The following is a 23921-nucleotide window of genomic DNA, read 5'->3' on the forward strand; positions in this document are numbered from 1 at the left end:
ATTGTTACTAATGTTCTAAAGTTTTTTGGGTTCAATGCGTGGGATGAAACACTGTACATGTAGGATGTGTGTATGAATATTTTCCTTGCAACATTTATGTTTCTTGTTGGACTGCTTGGTTTTAAGACAGTACCAGATTTGAATAAAATACAGTGCTGTTTCGATTTTTAGGTAATATTTAATATAATGTCGCTGTATAAGTCGTGTTTGGTATTCAGTGTTTAGTGTTCTATACGTACCATTTAAATTAACTTGAAAATAATCTTCATATGCAAACCACAGACGATGCGTATTCCAGTGTGTTCCAATCCCTTCAGTGCTCTGTGTGATAAAGTCCAGTACATAAGGGGGATTGGAAAGGATTTAAGATAGTTTTTATTTCTTGCTTTATTAGTAGTAATTGATTACACATTTGTTCAGCACTCTTGACCTGCTGTGTGCACCCTAGCTGATCCACTGGGCGACTAGCTCCGCGATCCTCTCTCGGGCTGCCGTCAGCTGTGGGATGTCCACAAGTGACGGGGAGTACAGGTCCGAGCAGTGAGACTGGTCTGTAAACAGGAAAAACACCAGGTCACCTCCAGGAATGAAGTAGGGACATGAAAGCTCGTGTATCATAAGATAGTGCAACATTGGGCCTCCACCGAGAATTACCAATGCATTTAGTTGTGGCCTTCTCTGTTGATGATGCTTCACCGTCTCTGCGAGTTCCAATGTATTACATGTTAAATGTGGTTTGTTTCTTTATCAAACTACATGGTTTTTCAAATCAAGAATAAACTGGAAACGTTAGTCTATCCTGTGTGAGCCTCGTCATTTTTGCAAAACTCCTGCAACCTTCATCCATTTGAACATGCTTACCGTAATCAACCTTTGGTTTCCTTCTATAGTTCTTATCCGCCACACTTCCCTCCATTACGATGTAGATTTCCTGGTTGTCTCACAGTGTGCAATGTCAGTCGATACCTCCATGTAGTTCACTTCTGCCATAAATTTCTTTTTTACCCGATTTCACTGCAGTACCTCATCATTATTTGTTGTTGTCTACTAACCTCATCTTCTGAATTCTTCTGTAGCACTACAATGCAAGAAGATATTCTCTATTCTTGTCTTGTGTCAACTTGTTTACCGTTCTCGTCTCCCTACCCTACAAGACTACACTTTCCATACAAATAATCATCAGTAACTACAAACGAAGGCAGTGTGTAAATTCTCGACGTGGCTTACAGATGGCGTTGATATCAGTGAAATTTTGTTATTATAATGTTGATACATGCTGCGCAGTAACGTAAGTCAAGTGTCAGTTTCATCTGGGGAATAACTTCGTTTACTGCCCGTGCTGTGTGTGTAAACTAATACAGTGCCATCCTAACACTCTATCTTTTGGATGTTTTATTACCTACTAAAGTTCGTACAAAGTTTTTAAATGACTATGAAGATCCAGCATCTCCATTTTTAAAATTTAATGAGCAGGTAGAGGAATTCAAACATAGCCATACTCCTCCCGAACGCTAGATGTAAACGTAGAGGATGTAGACAGCATGCAGTTGAACAATCGGCAATTGTAGGCTTGTGACATGAAGTAGTTACGCTGGGCGGGGAGGTGGGGGGATGGGGGTATAATGTTTTGTTTTCTTCCTCCATACTGCCGGTTGCGTCTAGTTAGGGTTACTTCTGATACAATGAGGAGGAAACTGCGGGCCAAATGGTCTCTTAGTCGGTGCACCTGGTATGCCTACATCAGCAGTTTTCATATGGCACACAGCTGGCTGTGTCCTGCTAACGTGGAAACAGACATTGTTCAGTAGCTCATTGTTTTGTCCAGTAGCTCGTTGTAAGGGACTTGCTCTACAGCAAATGAATGAAAGTTAGAAATCCACATATATAATGAAATTGGACTGATGTATGTGTGTGTACGTATGTTCCACATCTCCTTCTAAACCACAGGGCAGGTTTTAATCAAACTTGGTACTCATATACCGTACTGTCAGGCGACAGTCTCATTTTTGGCGAAAGTGTAGCTTAAAGTCAAATTAAAGATATCACTGTAGGTGTTCGAAATGGTCACCATTAACATCCACACACAAACGATACCGCCGAACTGAAGCACGAACTACTGACTGCAACGTGTTCAGCTGGATATTTGCACATGAATGTACGATGGATTCTCGAAGTTCATCCAATGTGCGTGCCTTTTGTCGATAAACGACGTCCTTTAGTGTTCCCCACAGGTAAAAGTCCAGAGGAGTTATGCCTGGGCAACGTGGTGGATACTCCACTGCACCTCTACGGCCTATCCAACTTCCTGGTAGATTTTCCTCGAGATACGCCCTAACACGACTTTGGTAATGGGCTGGGGCACCATCTTGTTGAAAGTAAACTCTTTCATCTCCATACAAGTCTCGGATGGCAGGTAAAATGAATGTGTGAAGCTTCTGAAGGTACACCTCACCGGTAACTGCGCCATCAAAGAAGAATGGCCCAATCGAGCCCCGGTAAGACAACCCACACCACTCCTGGCAAATTCACGGCTTTGTCTACATAGACATTCGGATTTTCGGCGTCCCAGTAGATGCAATTGTGGCGATTTACTGTACCATTGAGTTTGAACTGTGCCTCATCAGACAACACAAATCATCTCTGCAAACTCTTCATCGTTGCGCACCATGTTAGTAAACCACTCGCAGTACTCCATTCTACGACCTGGGTCGTCCTCGTTCATTGCGTGTAGCAATCGTGGGATGTAGCACTACCACTCTGCTGTCTTCAAAGTTCGCCGAACATTTGAGCGACTCACTCCAGTTTCACGGGCACACTGTCTCATAGACTTCTAAGGTGAACGACTGAAATGTAACACACGACGGGAGTTAGCTTGATTTCCTAATGTTACAGGTCGTCCAGCTCGTTGTTTGTGTACATCTTTAACACAGCCTTCGGCTTCAAATTTGTCTCGAATGCGACGAATCGTTAAACGTGTCGGTGGCTCTGTTTGATATTCATTTCGCCGTTGCCGTTGAACATCATTAATGTTTTCGTACTTAAAATACCACTTCAAAACTGACTTCCTTTCATCGAATGTAAGCCTTGCGCCAGCCATGTTTACTCGAGTAACTAGGTGCAACTAAGAACAAAACACTGACTATTTGGCGACTGTCATCTGACAAAACAAAGGCCGAGCAGTTCTAGGCGCTACAGTCTGGAGCCGCGCGACCGCTACAGTCGCAGGTTCGAATCCTACCTAGGGCATGAATGTGTGTGATGTCCTTAGGTTAGTTAGGTTTGAGTAGTTCTAAGTTCTAGGGGACTGATGACCTCATAAGTTAAGTCCCATAGTGCTCAGAGCCATTTGAACCCTTTGACAAAACAAAACAACTCAATACGACGCTTGTGTTGCGATTGCCGGAACTACAAACTATTACACTACCAAAGATGAGACAACTTCGTCAATTAGTTGGCCAGTTATGGGCTTTTAAACAGGGGATACATTTTTGTGGGCCCCTCTGTAGGTGATTACATGAATACAGTGTTGGTGCGAGATACTAACACTCAATGATGATGGCTGGAGACGATTCGTTGATGTCCTCGAGCACTCCGAGTGCATGCCACGGGTCGAGCCCGCCGTTCACGAAGGCGACGTTGGTGACGTCGGGGTTGCGACCCCCGTACAGCAAGTTGGCATTCGTCACGCCTGCCTCCACGCGCTCCGCCGTGTACCTGAAACAGAAACATCATGGAAACGCTGCGACACAGTTGCTCGAAGGGTACCTACACTGCCCCTATTCCCTTTCTAGGAGGCACAGTCTATCCCAAATCCTTGAACGGATGTCTTCTGACGTCCGCCCAGACCAAACGCAACGAACAATACCGAAAAAAAAAGACACCATGGTCAGCACATCTACCTAGTTACAGTTCCGCACTGTCGCCTGATAAACAAAGTAGGGGGCCTACGGAATATCAGACCAGCTGTGTGGCTGGATTGAAGAGTTTTTAGCCAACAGAACACAGCATGTTGTTCTCAATGGAGAGGCGTCTACAGACGTTAAAGTAACCTCTGGCGTGCCACAGGGGAGTGTTATGGGACCATTGCTTTTCACAATATATATAAATGACTTAGTAGATAGTACAAAATTGTTAAGGCTTTAGTGGACACTTGTTGACAAACTGCCTATTGGCTTCTGTCTCGGGTTCTTCGGCCGACGTTCATCTAATGATTTTTCTGACGTTTCGCCAGCACGAGTGGCTGGCATTGTCAAAGCTTCACCCTCCATTGCCGGTGGTGAACTGGAGGCGAGCTCGCGGCCGCAGACTATATGTACCTGGCGCGCCAACGTCCGAGGGCTTCTCCGCGGTCATTTCCGGTGCGGTTCTCCTCTTGCTACCTGCGACGGTCGTTCGGTGCAGTACGGGCAGCCAGGATCCGTTTACCTTAAGGCTTTCCTCTTTCTTGTTGAAACTGTTCGCGTGTTTTTGGATTTCTACAGCTTCTCTGAACAAGCGCGTGTGATAGTGCTTCTCTACAGCCAGAACTTCCGTGTCGGCGAATTTTATTACGTGGTCGGTCTCATTCAGTACGTGCTCTGCCACGGCCGATTTCTCCACCTGCCCCAACCTGCAATGTCGCTTATGCTCTTTGATCCTGGTGTTAATTGATCGTCCAGTCATACCGACATAAGCTTTTCCGCATGTGCTTGGTATACGGTATATTCCCGACATTGCAAGTGGGTCTCTTTTCTCCTTCGCCGATCTAAGACACTCTTTGATCTTCCTTGTCAGTTTAAAAATCGTCTTTACGCCCTGTTTGCGCAATATACGGCCGATTTTGTCCGTCACTCTGGGAATGTATGGCAGAAAGGCCGTACCCGACATTTCTTTTTCTGGTTCCTTACTTCGTCGAGTGTTTGGCTCTGTTACACTTCTAATGTAATTTGTGGAGTACCCATTGCTCCGCAGAACAGTTTCCAGGTGTTGCATTTCTCGTTTGAGGTGATGAGGCTCACATATTCGTCCTGCTCTCGTTACGAGCGTACTAATCATGCCTCTTTTCTGGCTCGGGTGGTGGTTTGACAGATTGTGCAGGTATCGGTCCGTGTGTGTCGGTTTCCGATACACGCTGTGTCCCAGGTTTTCGCCGTCCCTTGTGACCAGCACATCTAGAAATGGCAGTTTCTTGTCCTTTTCTACTTCCATGGTAAATGTTATGTTGGCATGGAGGCTGTTCAAGTGTCTCAGGAATTCACCGAGCTGTTCTTCACCATGGCTCCACAAAACGAAAGTATCATCAACGTACCTGTACCACACCTTAGGTTTACAAGTCGCCGAGTCCAGTGCCTGTGCTTCGATTTTGTTCCATGAAGAAGTTGGCCACCACTGGACTGAGAGGCCTACCCATGGCGACACCTTCCAGCTGTTCGTAGAAATCGCCATTCCACGTGAAATAGCTCGTGGTGAGACATGCATGGAAGAGCTTTTTGATGTCTTGCGGGAACATGGAACCGATGTGCTCCAGAGCGTCACTGAGTGGCACTTTCGTAAATAACGAAACAACATCAAAAATGACCAGGATGTCGTTTGGCGCAAGTTTCAGTTTCTTCAGCTTCTCAATGAAATGTCCTGAGTCCTTAATGTATGTGTCGGTCTTCCCCACGTGTGGCTGGAGCAGAGAGGCCAAGTGTTTCGCCAGTTTATACGTTGGTGAGCCAGGAGCGCTAACGATCGGTGTCAGTGGAACGTTGTTCTTATGGATCTTGGGTAATCCATACAGCCTAGGAGGTAGGGCTGCTGTGTTGCACAGGTTTCTCTGTATGTCCGCCGGCAGAGAAGACGCCTTGATTAATCGATTCGTATTCCGGGTGATACGCTGTGTCGGATCTGCGCTTAGTTTTCGGTACGTCGTCGGATCTAGTAGGTCTCGGATCTTTTGCTCATAGTCTTCGGTCTTCATTACGACGGTCGCATTCCCCTTACCGGCAGGCAGTACCAATATACTCTTGTCGGCGTTGAGATTCTTAATGGCTTGTACCTCTTCTTTCTTCAGGTTGCAAGCTGGTGGTTTTGCTCGGCGCAGTATCCTGGCTGTTTCAGTGCGTATTTCCTCTGCCCTTTCACAAGGAAGGGTCCGAATGGTAACAGTGCCTTTATTTACTGGGAGACTGACGGCAGCATTATGGCTAGCAGGAAGAAGACATAGACTTAAGTCGCACTGTTTATTAACGCACTGTATGCAGTTCGAGCAAAATCTTGGTCGCAACAACAAGGCTATCCACTCTGCCTCGTGACACGCACAGTGGCATCTATGGTGGAACTGTCGTTTTCCTTGAGAACAGGAAGTGGAAATGACGGATTTCCATGTGTTATCCAAACCTGTAGCAGGTATCATGGTTAATAAGGTTTCCCGCAATGTTTATTTCCATGGACTCCTTAGTAATGGAGTCTAAAAATGATGTGACCGTTTAAAAATGGTTTTCTCGTATTCCATTGAATGCCCTGCGGAGACACAGTTCTTGGCAACAGCTGACTACGTGGTTGCGCTCCTGTATGAGTTCTGCTGGTGTATTGTTCTCGGTATGCAATGACTGGTCCTTGGCTTTAGCCTGCCCTTTTAATCTGCCAACCGTTACTGCTGAACACTATATATAGACAATATGAATTTGAACTATCTGAATTTGAAGCAGTGTGTGCTCTACAGAAGCGTGTTTGAAGCAAACTCGCGTTTTCTGAGGAACGATGATGACGTGAAGGCCGAAAATAAAAATCAGTGTGACCGGTGTTACGATCAACTGAATACTCCAGAGCCATCTGACCACAACACAGGAACGGCAAACGACTATCTTTCTCTGTCAGCATGGTGATCTGGGAATTGTTACGAAGTGAGCTGAAATATGCAGTTTATCCTATCCATGAGGCTACACTTTCAAGTAATCGCCAACATACTTTCAATAAACGATTGAGTTAAGCGCTACTGATTTCACGGCTGTATCCTGAAAATCTTTTATAAAAAAAGTTGGTCACTAAAGTAGAAAAGGGGCTTAGCTTGTGGATCCGACTGTTTGTTCAAGAATGGTACAGGCAGAGGAGGAGTATACCAGAGTAAGGCAGTGATCTCCGCCTGAAATTCAGATAATTCAACGACCTAACAGAGGCGCCCTGACACGCCACATGCGTCAACCATCATATCTGTCCCTCGAGTAACGTGCTGTTTCAAAAGGAATGGAAATGCCTCGACGTTTAGGTGCTGTGATGTTACTGGGATACTGTCTACTGAGAAGGGAAACAAGCAGCCTGTAGCTCTGGTGGCGAGTACTTACTCTGAGCCGTAAAGTAAGGCACACATGTCAGTGAAGTAAGGCAGCGTCATCCTGTTGCCGAACGGCTGGTTGGCGGAGTCCGTGGTCTGGTAGTAGCCGAACTCCGTGCAGGTCTGCCACAGCCACTGACGCGCTGAAACACAGTGGAAGTCACATTCTCCATCTCCTGACACACCACTCCAGAACTGTGTGGAACACTATGCATAATCAAAGGAGTCAACGAAAACTAGACTACAATATGTGAACAACTCAAAAAGTAGTTAGGCGCACATGGTGTAGTTTTCATTGAGTGGACATTAAGGATACAAAATATTAGAAATAAAACTGCAAATCATATAATATTTTAATCAAAATATCCACGGGTATGCTACCGGTCTATAGTGTCCAACGGGCACAATATTTCGGCGATCAAACATGTCGCCATCATCAGGTGAACTGACGGACTGAGCTCCTGTGAACGTACCGGCACGGAGATCCGTACGCTATGGCTGCTCAGAGGGAACTGGGTTCGGTCGCGGCGGCGGCCGATTTAAATACCCTCCGCCCGCGGCGCGCTCCCTCCGCCGTCCGCGCCCAGCGCCACGGTCGCGCGGTGGAACAGATTGCGACGGCGTCTGAGATGACGTCGGTGTGATGGCTCTGTCCGCCGTGGTCGTCACAACTAAACGTCTGCTCGATTTACTCTTGATTAACCCGATCGCTGGTTCCCAAGCCTTGCTAAGATTATAGCCACACTCATAAACCGGGACTGTGGCTATAATCTTAGCAAGGCTTGGGAACCAGCGATCGGGTTAATCAAGAGTAAATCGAGCAGACGTTTAGTTGTGACGACCACGGCGGACAGAGCCATCACACCGACGTCATCTCAGACGCCGTCGCAATCTGTTCCACCGCGCGACCGTGGCGCTGGGCGCGGACGGCGGAGGGAGCGCGCCGCGGGCGGAGGGTATTTAAATCGGCCGCCGCCGCGACCGAACCCAGTTCCCTCAGAGCAGCCATAGCGTACGGATCTCCGTGCCGGTACGTTCACAGGAGCTCAGTCCGTCAGTTCACCTGATGATGGCGACATGTTTGATCGCCGAAATATTGTGCCCGTTGGACACTATAGACCGGCAGCATACCCGTGGATATTTTGATTATCAAATACGCCGGGAGAAACTCAAGAATCACATATAATATTTTGATTGGTCATAATTCCACAACGATGTTAACAACTAGAGTGATGAAGGATCTGCGGTATAAAATTATATGAGGTTGTCACGAAAGTAGAACAATTAGTTTACCAAACAGAGAAAAAGAAAATGACTCCTCAAACGGCAGATTTTGAGCATTATCTTGTGCTCAAAAACTCTGTTAAATGTTATAGAAGGAAAACTAACAGCCAACGCAAAACAACGTCTGAGAGCACAACTTTCTTGATGGGGTCAAGAAAACGCAAAGGAATGAGGAAAGCCATATTGGCACTAAATATAAATGTCAGAAAGAATCGAGATTTATATACATCATCTGCAACGTCTATTGACCTAGAGTCGCCATGCAAGGAAGTAGACTGAAAGATTCTGTTTCGAGAACTGAGCAAAACTGGAAGGGATTGGAAAGACTAAGGACAAATCCTCAATTTTAACAGAAACCGATGTAAAAAACAGATAGTAATGGCGTTTTTAAGAAATAAGCTATAATAAAAAGAGATGTTAGACAAGACTGCTCTCTTTCTGCATAGCTGTTACACTCTTTCATAGAAAATGTAATGGAGGCTATAGATAATACACGAAAAGAACAAAATGAACAGTAAAAAGCTTCACTGTAGAAATTTGCTAAAGGGATTATTATATTTGGAGACTCAGAAAGTAACATAATTAATAACACAGATTTTCATGAGTTGCCTAGGAAACCACAAGTTACAGATAACTGGAAATAGAAGAAAAGCACAGTTTACAGAAAAATTAAGGTAGCATTTGCTTGCTCCAGGTTAGCATTTAGTGTACAGCGTGGCTATAGAAATAACTTCAACTACATACATTTTTTCGTGAAATTATTAACTAAATTTTCCTTTTAGGTGAGTAGTAAGAGGCGATCAAAAAGTTTGCAGTCGAAGGCCGTACAGTCCAGAATAGGTATGCCAGTCAGACAAAATCGCAGTGGACATTGAGGCAGTCATGCCACCGACGCACTGATTGAAGGTACGCCTTTGGTAAAACGCCGTGTCCTGTCGTCTGAAGAAGCCCGTAACTGCCTGCTGTCAATCTTCGTCCGAGAGGACCCTTCAAGAAGTTTAGGGGGCCGAAGGTCTAATAAACGCACTGGAAGAGATGACGACTATAGGGCGGATGATCGAATGTTCCCATATGATTTGGCGTAACTACTGCATTACGACACTTTCGATATGGGAACTTGAGTTATCACGAAGCAGCAGCACCCCTTGCCACGCCATTCCACATCGGTGGTTTTCGACGAACACGTTACCCCATACACATTCTTCATTCTCCAATAGTATATCTACCGGTGTTTGTCCTTTGGCATCCAAGAAAAGAGTAACAGCGCGTTGTTGCTTTTTGGCTGCGTTTGATAATATCGCCATAGTTCACGTTTCCGCAATTACCACATGCACATTGGAAAGACACGAATGTCACATAAATCTCTTACCTACATGTCAGTGCTTCCAAACCTACATTAGAGTCGCGCTACGTTGCATGCTGGAGCAACGTCCTCAAACGGAAGCTGTTTGATCGCCCCTTATACTTCCAGGATAAATCTATTGTATCTACGAAAGATGGTTACTCCAGAATGTCAAACGTTTATGTTATGCCGTTATTCAATTTATCCCCTTGACTGCCAAAAATGCCTGTGAGGGGGGCCATTCGGTCAGTGATTTGGGCTATCTGAATGAGGTTAATTATGGACATATGTACAATTAAATTAGATGTACGTTTACCTTAAAACGCTACTAATTTTTAATTAAACTTACCAGTACTAATGACACAATAATAATTTCACATTAACAGAAACTAATCTTTGTGAAATGCTCCCATTTTCGCATAAATCACGCGCAATATCCACAATGAAACTGCCTGCGAGTGGCCTCTCGCACCGACGTACCAGGTGGTGCACTTTCGGCATTGTATCCTCTGACATTTATCTTCAGCTGCAACACTTGACCGTTTTCCCTGGCAGAATCCATTTCCATTCCATCGCCTCTTCTTCTGAATCATTTACGGGCATATCGTCGAATCTTCAATCTGAATCGGCGCCTAAAACTTTCTTTTAATTTTGGTAGCCGTTTTCTTAAATGTATCTACACTGTCTATTTCTCGTACCGATACCCTTTTTCCCGTCGTCATTAGGTTCAGAAGTTTTCTTTCTTCTCTTCTTTTTACATCAGTAACTCCTTCTTTGCCATTACTGTAGCAGTGTTTTCTGGAGATGTGTGACGAGCGATACGCACAGCTCTCGAGGTTACTGTGGAGGAGAAAGAATATCTCGCATGGAGACTTCTGGCGTAGCTGTTGAGGTTACCGCGGTTTTTGCACCATTCTGTGTGGTTGTTTCTGTTACTACTCTTACGGCTTCAGAAGGAGCAAACCGCCAATCCTCAATCGCATCTGGGTTAAGCGGGTAGATCCCCGTACAGGAAAATCCCCTTACAGCTAAACGGACTGACACTGTTGATACCCATGCTTCAGTGAAATTGCCGTTGAAATTAACTTTGCCCATTTTGCTGTTGAGATTTCCTTGCTCCCATTTTGTTGCCATTTCGAAGTATCGTGTCTTGAAGGTCTTGTAAACACATCTGTCAAAGGGCTGCAGTAGATCAGTAGTGTGTGTAAACAGAGCATTTCTAACTCATTATCCTGCCAAAACTCTAATATTGCAAGTGAAGAATGCGACAGATGTCCATCCAAGATAAGTAGTACTTTTCCGGCACACTATTCTCTTGAAAAAGTTAGAGCCATTTTCGAAGTATTTCCTTATTTACCTATTCACTTTCACTCGTGCTTGAAGTATATCCACTGGTAAAGTAGCAGTCAGCTCCGACTTGCGTCGGCGTGTCAAGCGATGGGAGACATCAATCTGCTACGTTGCAACAGGAGATAGCCGTGATGATATCACGTCTTTCAGCGCTGGTCAAAGAGAGAACCACTTTTGTTCCTTTATGTGCAGTGACCTTCGGAGGTCTGTTGATGAGTGGCAGCCCTGTTTCGTCCATATTATGTGTATGAATTGGTTTGTCATGAAGGAAGATGTTTGTAGAAGCTGATTTAGAAGTTAGAAGTACTGTTTAGCAGTTTACTTAGCGCGGCTGCTCTTACTCTCGAGAGACCCTCTCGTTTTCACAAGAAACGGGGTTTGCAGAATGAAACACAGGTCTTTCGCAGCCATGCCTTTCCAGTGAATTTGATGTTGTTCAGGACAGCTAGTTTGAAACCTGCACCATGGATATCTTTCTGTGTGAGTCCCAATCCTCTTTCTACCAAATATATTATTGTGTCGGCGAAAGAAGTTTCCAGCTCTTTAGAAGATATAGACGAACAGACAAAAAAAGACATATCACGAAGGAATTATCCGAATGGGATAGAAATCGATAGATGTGAGGTACACGTAAAGATAAATGATTACAGATCCAGAAAAAAATGGATGATTTAATCAAAAGAAAGAGCTTCACAAGTTGAGCAAGTCAGTAACGCAATAGTCCGTCTTTGTTGGTCATGGTGGCTCAACTCGATCCGTGACTTATCAGTGAAGACAATTCCATTCATGTGAATGACTTTCCAGACCGAAGACGTGTCTGGAGATGCCCTGGACAGTGGTTGGACGCCACCAACCTGACTGACGGCCCGACAACCAGGAGTGGTTATTATTATTATTATTATTATTATTATTATTATTATTAGCAAGATGCCTTTGATTATAATCCGCTGCACACGTTACGTTAACTATATTCTACGCTCCGTTTTGTTGCCCCATCATGGTAAGCCACCCTTTGCTTACATTTCAGTAAATTAATGCTCTCCTGCACAGGGGCAGAGTTTCTAATGCATGTCTCGGTGGTTACCAAATACTACTTTGGCCAGCAATGTCCCGATACTCTCCCATTTGACGGAATTTGGCAAGGTGTACCTCAGGAGAACACCCAACGACTATACCAATCAATGGCAAGCCGAATAACTGCTTGCGTATGGGCCACTAGTGGAGCAACGCGTTAATGACTTGCTCAGTTCGTGAAGTCTTTCTCTTTAAGAAATCATCGAATTTTTCTAAAATTTTAATTACGTGTTTTTCGGTACATGTACACCACATCTATCGATTTCCATCCCATTCTGATATTTCCTTCGTGGTGAGCCTTCTTTTTGTTTAAGAGTATTTGGAAGTCCAGCTCGGTCACCAGGTTACAAAACGCATATTTTTTGATAAAAGAGTACTAATTATTATAATATTATGTTTTTCCTCTTGACATCGGTTCAAATTCGTAAATGGCTCTCCAGAAGTTTTGCTGGTTTATGGTATCGAAGTCCTTTCATTGTTGCTACTTCAGCTACGTCCTTCTTCGACCCATCATCCCATTCCACTCTGGTTCCTTTCCCTTTAAAGGTCCTCTCCATCTGAAGTAGATGGCGAGATAGATAATTACAATAGTATTAGAAAATAGAAAATATTTTGTAAATGTTCTTTAACTCACAGTTAGTTTCCCTCTAGCTATTCTAAAAGCCCCGTTCCCCGTTACTCAAATAACCCAAAAGCGCATTTAAACACTTTCGTGACGAAGTTTCCCAGTACGCTATCACGAGGCAGCACCAGTCAGTCTCAACTTGCTTCACCTTTTTCAATTCTCACCAATTGCAGGAAATCCCAGCGAAAATCAAGTCAATTTTACAAACCTCACAATTATCTGATGTGAATTACTTACCTTTTACACTTTACAGCAAACTCGACTAAATTTCTGATGTCAAAAAACTAAATAGTCTTGTCCAATGGACAGACAAAATTTCCGAAAAACAGTCATTCACACAATGGCGTTTCATTGTTGTTGATGCCACGCCTGACTGTTCGTTCCACTAGTGCGAAGGAAAATTAGTCTTCACAGTACAGCGTTGGAAGCTGAAGAGTAAAGGGAGACCAAAGAGTAAAAGATGTTGAATTTAGGTGGATGAGGTAATCGGAGTGAAAAGAATGTAATTTGCAAAGAGAAAGGACGCATTGATATTTGTAGTAAAATAAGGCATGATATTGCAAAGAAAAAACTGCAGAATACACCTATATAAAACAATTTTGTGAGAAACTTTAGTTATACAGTTGGTATCAGTGCCAACAATGGCATTAAAAATGGAACTAATGGTACTCAGATAAATGATAGTCCATCATCTAACCAATGGAAACGGCCCTGGTCGTTGAAAAAATATGTCAGAAGAATTACATGATGGCAGTATCATACTACTCCCCAGTCACCAGTTCAATTTTTGCAGGTCATTAGAAGTATAGCAAATGAAAGTGAAGTTTTTTTAGCAGTGTAAAAGACATTTCGTCATGACAAGTTCGCTTGTGGTTAAGTAAATCTTACCGTACAATGCATCTGCATCTATGTTGAACAACTTCTTTCATTTCCATCTTTCTTTCACTTGTATACCAGTTCATTATTCAAGTACGAGTACTCATAAATGAAAGAAATTGTAAAATTATAGGCTGAAAGGTACTGGGCGCTAGAAAATTGTGATTAAAGGTGAATGAAAATCTTTGTTAAATATGATGCTTTTCTTTGATAGCGAATATTAAATTTTAATAGTTAAATTGCAATATCCATATAAACCAATTTCTGTGTACGGCAGCTAACATTAAATTAGAGCACTATTTTATTTTTCTGTGGACATATCAAATTTAATTACTTATTAGATCCCTGGCGGAGAGTTACTGTAAAGAAAGTAGAGGCTTTGAAAGGAAATATTGATAGAAGCGATAGGTAGAAGTAAATAAGTACTCATTTAGAACAAATACCTGTTTACACTGGTATCCAAATGTAAAGAAACAAACCGCCATTTCTCGTCCTGCCCCTAATTCACTATAAGATCATACAGACTGTCATCGGATGTCCGTATGATCGTGTTCAGCACGGAAGATGGCATACCCACCAACGGACAACCACACCAACAATGAGGTCCGGGCACCTATCAAAAGCGTTAGTGTTTGCCAGGTAGTCCCACATCCACAATAGCTGTGTACAGCGTGGTAGACGGTGCAGTATGGTAAAGAGAAGACGCCTACCAGACTCTCTGCCGTGTAGGATATTAGGAAGAATGGAAGAACAACAATCGCAAAACCGATGTGGCCCGATGGCTTAATGTGAATAGTTCTGTTGTTATCAGGTATGGCGCCAATTTGTAGAAACCGAAACTGTGTGCCGAAGACTAGGGCACGGCCGACCAAGTCTAACATCAGAAAGAGAGGACCGTTATTTGGCTATAAGGGCACGACGGCGCCACCTTAGTACTGCACGGAAACTGGCATCAGACTTCGCAGCAGTGGACGTGTTGTATCGGGCAAACGCTGTGCAGAAGGCTCCAGCAGAGTGGCCTTTATTGTCGGAGATCTGCTGTAAGTGTACCTCTAACGCGTCTTCAGAGAACGGAACGTCTAGAGTGGAGCCGTCAACAAGCCACCTGTATTGTCGTACAGTGGGCCAATGTTCTTTACATAGGTGAGTCCCCATTCGGTCTAGAGAGTGATTCTCGACGAATTCGCATGTGGAGCGAACGTAGAAAACGATTTCAGGACACAAAAATTGGGGAAAGAGACCGGTGTCGAGGAAGATCCATGATGGTTTGGGCATGGATTATGTTGAGCACCTGAACTCCTCTTTTTGAAATTGAACGAGTGCATCGGCAAGGTTTAACTGCTGTCAGGTATCGCGGCGAGATCTTTGGACCTCATGTGCGATAGTCATGAAGTGCTGTGGACCCAGACATCTATTGATGAACGATAACGCTCGATGTCACATGGCATGGGTAATTGTTTTTTTCTTGTAAACAGAGGATTCTGTACACATAGTGTGGCGCGTTCACTCTTGCGGATTCAATTCCATAGAGTATATCTGGGATGCACTAGGGAGACGGTTTGCATCACTTCAATTTCCACCAAGCAAACTCCAAGACTTGCGAGCAGCTCTGCAGAAAGGATGGGCGTTATTGCTTCAACATGAGACTGATGACATCATTCACAGCATGCCCTGACGTTTTCAGGCCTGTATTGCTCTCAGAGGTGGTCACACCCTACACTGAGGACATTGAAGTTGGAAAAAACGAAGAACATTTTTGTCTACCGTTAACCATATTACAGTTGCTTACGTTCTCTATTCTTTACATTGTTTGTAATATCTATACACTGTTTTAGTGCAAAAGAAAAGCAACCTCGCAAAATTTACGTTTGTTGCTTTAATTTTGGACCCAAGTGTAATTATGTTCGACTTTTGGGATTAGCATCATTATGCCACTTTCTTGTTCTTTCCGTGTTGTGGGAAGACATGTATTCAGAGAGCTACGGTATTACGCATTAGGGATGTTAGCGTGGAATTTTCAAAATATGGGTCTACACTAAACTTGGATGAATAATCAACTGATTCTTTTTAGTGTAATATTGTAAAGGCAATAAGCTTAAAAAGGTAAGAAGCAGATAAATAATGTGGAACTTATTGTTTTTGAACAGTATATTCGGCAGGCGTGGACACTGATGTGGCAGAGGCGATGAACAGTAGGTAGCATTGAAAGTTCACACTCACCCTCCACAGGTAGCTGACGCTTCACTGGGCATCCAAATGTTGACTGTTAGATGAACATGACCGGAAATGGCCAGAAAATATATACCTAGAACCACGGTCAACATTTTAAACGCGCATCTCCGCGTGAGCTTCAATTCAATGTGTGAGAGATAGACTACTCTGGCCATTAAATCATACAGCCTAGGTTGCAAAAGTAAAAAGGAGTCACTGACGTTACGTCTGAACCAGTCAAATGGCCAAGGGGACAGCATTGCGAGCAACCACATAGAATTTTAAGTTATGACTAGGAAAAATTCCCTGCCGGATTCAAAGACGGCGAAATCACTGAATTTTGATTATGTAAAATTAATACATGTTCCACAATAAAAGATTCATCTTTGGCTGATGAAGTCTTCTAATAAAGCATCAATTTAATTTTAAATAATTCACAATGGGGCAACTTAGTTTAAAGGTGTCGTTATTTTGTTAAGATGATTCGTCTGAACGCTACGGTCGCAAGTTCGAATCCTGCCTCGGGAATGGATGTGTGTGATGTCCTTAGGTTAGTTAGTTCTAAGTAGTTCTAAGTTCTAGGGGAATGATGACCTCAGATGTTAAGTCCCATAATGCTCAGAGCCATTTGAACCTTTTCTTTGATTCGTCTGAAGGGCTTTATAAATCTGAAATTCCAGGTGAACGCATTAAAAAAGAGCACAATGTTGTATTGGGTGATTTGCGATTAAACGAGTGTAAAATAGCTAACACCATCTCCACGTTCGAAAAAGGATACTTTGTCTTTTATATGAATAATAAACTACAAGAAAACTTTCTACAAAATGGGTTATGAATTCGTTATCTGGTAACGAAAAGCAAACGCGAAAACGATCTACTCAACACCGTTTTGAGCGGTTTAAAAACACTTGATCAACTTTTGTTTGTCAGAGCGTAGCTGTGACTGAGACGTAGGTTCACCATAGCATTCCAGAAATGAAACTCTAATCAAATCATTGAGTTGAAACCTGTGGTGCTATAGCAAAACAGGAGGAAGTTTCAACTGCCTCAAAAGTTACAACTGTCATTTTTAAGATGAAATAGAGATTGTTCTTACTGAATGCGTGAAAAATGGAAAAACAACAAGTGCTTACTATGATGAAATTTCTGTACACCAGCTCGTTCAATGACTATGTTAGATGATGGCTAGCTAGCAAATGCAAAAAGATTGTATTTCCGCTGGACAACGTACCTGCTCGAAAGTATGTTTTGACAATTGGAAAATTAGAAATTTGACTTGAAGGTTGTTGTAGCACGGATCTCATTATCTAGATTTGGTGCCCTCTAACGTGCATCTATTCTCACACATAAAGAAATTTATGGCTGGATAATGTTTTTAAATCCAATGAAAATTTTATGCTGGCTTTAGATGGGTATTTTTCAGATTTCTGGAGTCTCACTTAAAATCTACTTGCTACATTATGCGTAGATTAAGAGTAACTATTTAGGAAAATACGTGAATTTTACCTGTCACTACTCCCTTTGTCTCGCGGAAAGCTTGTATCCTGAAAGACAAACGTTTCTTCTTTCTAACTGCTGCATCAGTCATTTCCACTCATATTTTAATCACTTTTTAAGTCCGTAAGCAAACCTATGTTCTGAACTGATTTCTATAATCATCTTTTTGCTTTAATATGCTGTTAATTCCGAAGCAAATGTGGGGTTTGTTCTTAGCTAAACCTTCGATACGAGCGCAAAATGATATCTACATCGTAATGTTACCAGAATTCATAAAAAATCTTGATGAGTTATTGGAACTGTGTTTCTGTGTGACTAAATATTGCCTAAGTAAATATCTTCTGCGTACTTTGTATGTTGTGTCCGTCAATGGAGGGTTTTAGTTGCCACTTACTAAGGGAATACTTGCAGAGAAGGATCAGATTCTCTGCGATGGTGAGTTTCTACAAAACAAAAGCCAGAGATATCATTAAGAAGTACGGTGAAAGTATTACACTATCAGCATTTCAAAATACATTTGGTGGCTTATTAAGTAGTGAATAGCGGTTTGGTGAGTCTCACGTACGCAATTTCTGGTGGTCAGAGCGAGGTGTTTAATACAGCGAATTATTTCACGGAGAACGTGTCGTTGAAGTCAATACGGTGTAATAAAACTCTTCTCTGGATTTATAAGACGTGTACACGGTGAACACCCCAGGCAGCTTGTATGAAGCTGAATGTGTCTGAAGATACTGAAAATGTTCAACTCCAGTATTTGTAAGCCTACTTAAACAAAAGGAACACATTGCTGGGATCGATTTTCCACGTCCCCGTCTAGAAAATGTTCTAATGTGTGAATTCCTAAGGGACGAAACTGCTGTGCTCAGCGGTCCTTAGACTTACACACTACTTAAACTAACTTATGGTAAGAACAACACACACACACACCCATGTCTGGGGGAGGTGTCGAACCTCCGGCGGGAGGGGCCGCGCAATCCGAGACATGGTGCCACTAACTGCGAGGCCACTTAGAGGAGCGTCTGCCTAAATATAACGCAATCAATAGCTGTGCAATAACACAAATCAACATACCATGAGTCAGGAATTATTTAGCAAGTGCCAGTTTATAAAAGAGTAAAAAAAGTAGACTATACTGCATTGTACACACTTCAAGTAGAATTTCTTTAAAAAATAGGTGTAAGTGAAAATAGCGCTGTATGTCTATAAAACATATTCAGATACAGTATAAGCCCAATATACCGTAGATTCGGATATGACGCGGAATAAAGTGTGTCCCCCAAATAAAACATCATGTATGAATAATTTTTGCACTCTCAGTATATTCTGTAAACTTCAAAAAAATCTTATTACAATGTGCACGTAGACTTTCTTTAGTACAACTTCTTCTGCAACCTCCAGATTCTCTGAACAATAGCAAAAATACACTCCTGGAAATGGAAAAAAGAACACATTGACACCGGTGTGTCAGACCCACCATACTTGCTCCGGACACTGCGAGAGGGCTGTACAAGCAATGATCACACGCACGGCACAGCGGCTACACCAGGAACCGCGGTGTTGGCCGTCGAATGGCGCTAGCTGCGCAGCATTTGTGCACCGCCACCGTCAGTGTCAGCCAGTTTGTCGTGGCATACGGAGCTCCATCGCAGTCTTTAACACTGGTAGCATGCCGCGACAGCGTGGACGTGAACCGTATGTGCAGTTGACGGACTTTGAGCGAGGGCGTATAGTGGGCATGCGGGAGGCCGGGTGGACGTACCGCCGAATTGCTCAACACGTGGGGCGTGAGGTCTCCACAGTACATCGATGTTGTCGCCAGTGGTCGGCGGAAGGTGCACGTGCCCGTCGACCTGGGACCGGACCGCAGTGACGCACGGATGCACACCAAGACCGTAGGATCCTACGCAGTGCCGTAGGGGACCGCACCGCCACTTCCCAGCAAATTAGGGACACTGTTGCTCCTGGGGTATCGGCGAGGACCATTCGCAACCGTCTCCATGAAGCTGGGCTACGGTCCCGCACACCGTTAGGCCGTCTTCCGCTCACGCCCCAACATCGTGCAGCCCGCCTCCAGTGGTGTCGCGACAGGCGTGAATGGAGGGACGAATGGAGACGTGTCGTCTTCAGCGATGAGAGTCGCTTCTGCCTTGGTGCCAATGATGGTCGTATGCGTGTTTGGCGCCGTGCAGGTGAGCGCCACAATCAGGACTGCATACGACCGAGGCACACAGGGCCAACACCCGGCATCATGGTGTGGGGAGCGATCTCCTACACTGGCCGTACACCACTGGTGATCGTCGAGGGGACACTGAATAGTGCACGGTACATCCAAACCGTCATCGAACCCATCGTTCTACCATTTCTAGACCGGCAAGGGAACTTGCTGTTCCAACAGGACAATGCACGTCCGCATGTATCCCGTGCCACCCAACGTGCTCTAGAAGGTGTAAGTCAACTACCCTGGCCAGCAAGATCTCCGGATCTGTCCCCCATTGAGCATGTTTGGGACTGGATGAAGCGTCGTCTCACGCGGTCTGCACGTCCAGCACGAACGCTGGTCCAGCTGAGGCGCCAGGTGGAAATGGCATGGCAAGCCGTTCCACAGGACTACATCCAGCATCTCTACGATCGTCTCCATGGGAGAATAGCAGCCTGCATTGCTGCGAAAGGTGGATATACACTGTACTAGTGCCGACATTGTGCATGCTCTGTTGCCTGTGTCTATGTGCCTGTGGTTCTGTCAGTGTGATCATGTGATGTATCTGACCCCAGGAATGTGTCAATAAAGTTTCCCCTTCCTGGGACAATGAATTCACGGTGTTCTTATTTCAATTTCCAGGAGTGTAGATGGACGTAATCAAACACAGCATTTGGTTTACCTTATTAGTATACCAGGATTGTTGCTGGACACAATCTTCAAATTAACATTTCACGGTTAACATTGTAGGAGGACGAGGAGATTAGTATTTAACGTACTGTCGACAGCGTTGTCATTAGACACGGAGCACGAGCTTGGATTAGGGAAGGATGGAGAAGGAAAGCGGCCGTGCCCTTTCGGAGGAACCATCCCGTCATTTGCTTTAAGCGATTCAGGGCAACTACGGAAAACCTATGTCAGGATGCCCGGACGAGGGTTTCAACCGTCGTCATCCCTAACGCGGGTCCAGTGTGTTAACAACTGCGCTACCTCGCTCGCTCGGTTAACATTGCACTCAGTCAACAAAGTGACTATGCAACAGTGCTTGGCAACAATCAAAATGAGCACAACCATCACGTGGATCTTAAATTATTCATCCATTGTCTATACTTATGTGTGCTTGTTACGAGCTCACAGAAACGGAGAACGTATTCTCTGAGTGATAAAATAAAATTTTTGATCATATGAAGAATGCGCAAACTAAAGCAAGTTTCTCACGCGACTGTTGTGTATCCGAAGGAATATCAGGGGATGGGTGAAATAAGAGAATAAACGCAGAAGTTTTTTAAACATAGTTGAAAGTGATGCGGGAATGGACAGAAAACAGACTACATAACAAAAAACAGCTTGACAAAAATCTTTAACGGTGGTTTTTAATTAAGAGAAATGTAGACGTGCCACTCTCTGGGCGAGTTATTAGGGCCTAAATTGAAAAATTTCACTGTTATTTCTATGACAACAAAGATTATAAAGCTTTCGATGGATGGCTATCAGGATGGAAATGTCTGTGGATTTCGTCAAACGACTATTCAAGGAGAGGCAAGGTCCTGCGACAGTGAATCCGCTTTAAAGTTTCCTGAAATTCTACACAAAATAATGGCAGATGAAAATTAAAATGATCACGTGTATAATTGTGATGGAACGGTGGTTTATTGTCGATCGCTTCAAATCAGAACTCTCGAAAAACAAACAGGTTTGGAAGTGAATAAAGACAGACTAATCCTCCTTTTTGCCACAGATAAACTGGGCAGCCATAAGCTCAAACCTCTTTGTGTAGGTAAAAGTAAAAGCCCGAGGTGTTTCAAGCATGTAAACATGTCATCTTTACAATTAACTTACAGGCATTCAAACCAAGAATGCTTGGATGACATGTGACATTTTCATCAACTGGTTTCAAGAAGAGTTTGTCCTGTCAGCGAAAATGCACCTACGGTCACTTTAGCTGAGAGAAGAACAGTTCATCCACCTGCTGAAACACGGCAGCGTTAATTCAGCCGCTGGATCACGGCATCATACGAGCACTTAAGGCTCGTTATCACCGTGAACTGCTCACTTCAGCAGTAAATTCAGATGAGGAAATGAAAAATTTATAAATCTTTGAGAGTGTTGCGTATTCAGTAAGCCTGGTGTGGCAAAGCATCGGTCCGACCACTGTTAGGAATTGCTGGAACAAGTGTTCCACTAAAGAAAATTCAAGAGATGAACGCTGTAGTGACATACGTTTCAACAAAAGTAACATCTAGCCTGCCTGTAATGTTCTACAGTGCAATACTGATCCTGAAGACTTGAACCGTTGAGTAGTCGTCGACAACGAAGAACCGACTTCGAAAGTCATAGATGACAAGGGCGTAACTGAAGCTGTTTGAAGTGAGAGTAGTGAAGCAGTCGAAGTTGAGGCTGAAGAAGCTGAAGAAGAGAGTGTAGATGATGTTCCCAGTATACGTGAAATATTGGATAATATGAATAAGACGATTACGTGGATGCAGCGACAAATTGAATCAAACTAACTAAGTTCTTGCACCTGACGCGCTAAAGGAACTGCATGAAATGACCAGTCAAAGAAAGCTAACTGACTTCTTGAAATCAACACACTAATGACATACTGTAGCTTGCAAGCAGTATTGTAAACTGTTATATTATATTTGACAGTGTCCTTTATATAGCGTATTGAAACTCATGCTGTTGTTTGGTCGATGTTCGAGTGAAATTCGTCTAAATGGTGTACCTTGTTTGGTAAGATTCGGCAATGTTTTACTTCTAACGTTCTTTGCAATTAATTACAGTGTAGTACTGTATGTATAATATTGCGTTACCTGTTCTTCTCACTTTCCATGCGTAGTTTGTCATTACACAGTTCACTCTCGATACACCGTAGCTACGCTAAAACATGAGAGTAAAGCGTGTCCCCCGACAACTGCGTTATATCGGGCTTCTACTGTACTTATATGAAAGAAGTTGCAATTGTATTTGTTCTGTTTGATGCGGTGTTGCAGATTACACCACATATGTGTAACCCTATTTGCTGAGAGTAATCTGTATGGCCATTACCACAGAAAAGAACTTGATTCAAAAATGGTTCAAATGGCTCTGAGCAGTATGGGACTTAACAGCTGTGGTCATCAGTCCCCTAGAACTAAGAACTACTTAAACCTAACTAACCTAAGGACATCACACACATCCATGCCCGAGGCAGGATTCGAACCTGCGACCGTAGCAGTCGCGCGGTTCCGGACTGCGCGCCTAGAACCGCGAGACCACCGCGGCCGGCCAAAAGAACTTGAATCATTACTTCCTCGTCATCGATGAAGCTCACAAAATGCGCGACAATTCGTTGCTCTTTCAGTTCTGCTATTGCACGTTGCATTGGCTAAGAGCCGCAATTCGAGTTACATTGACAATGACAAAAAATGCTTGATCATGTATCGTCCATAGTAAGTGTACCCTCGATGGCGATGATTTTATTGACGTGAGCAGAGTCGGTTGCTTAATGCGTTAGACTAGAGTAAAATATATTTCCGGCGTATTCTCCGTAGACAAAGAGTTTTCAACTTCGGACCTCCTGAGTATTAAGTAACTCACTGATAACAAACACTGAAGATGACAACGCCGTACCAGAACGAAGTGTTTAAGATAAATTTCTCAATATGCAAGGTTACGAAGTCGATACACAGATGAACATATAAGCAAATAGTGTGTTTGCTAATTTTTATTTCATTGACGTTAATTTTTGCTTACAAGAATACATTTTACCTTAATAATTATCTTTGTAATTCCCTTCCTTGGTTCAGTGATTGCGTGGCGTTCTCCTACAGTAAGATATGATCAGCTCTCCAGATAGGCCGATACTTCAGACGACAAGTTCCCTGTGAGATAACGTCAGACACTTCACCTTGCAGCTACATGTCTTAAGGAACTGAGTGACAAACCCGTGTCTCGAAGAAAACTTTTAAAACTTGAGATTTCAATTGTCTGATTTTGAATTTCGTCAGTTTGAATAAAATTCGCAGCGCGATTAGTTCCTTCCCTCGGTGTTGTGCTATTACATCACATAACAGAATTCCACATAATAGTCAACGTCATTGATGATATGTTACGAAAACCGTCGCAATTACGTAACATGGATTATGTAAGTTCTAATATTGTCCTTCGGTGCTATGTACTTTGCTTATTC

The 23921-nt window shown here is 43.5% G+C and overlaps 1 protein-coding gene across 1 annotated transcript in view; it reads right to left on the reverse strand.

The window, feature by feature from the left end:
* Positions 1 to 369: 369 nt before the first annotated feature.
* The window catches only part of LOC126188245 (putative serine protease K12H4.7), a 90976-nt gene continuing 67424 nt past the window's right edge, over positions 370 to 23921 (reverse strand). Inside the window, exons 7-9 of the mRNA XM_049929804.1 lie at positions 7305 to 7437; positions 3545 to 3714; positions 370 to 551 (exon numbers count right to left, since the gene is read on the reverse strand). Coding sequence (XP_049785761.1) covers positions 445 to 551; positions 3545 to 3714; positions 7305 to 7437 — 410 coding nt within the window. The 3' untranslated portion in view covers positions 370 to 444. The remainder of the gene's footprint in view (positions 552 to 3544; positions 3715 to 7304; positions 7438 to 23921) is intronic.

The sequence above is a fragment of the Schistocerca cancellata genome, chromosome 5 (assembly GCF_023864275.1).
Source record: "Schistocerca cancellata isolate TAMUIC-IGC-003103 chromosome 5, iqSchCanc2.1, whole genome shotgun sequence".
Classification (NCBI taxonomy): Eukaryota; Metazoa; Arthropoda; class Insecta; order Orthoptera; family Acrididae; genus Schistocerca; species Schistocerca cancellata.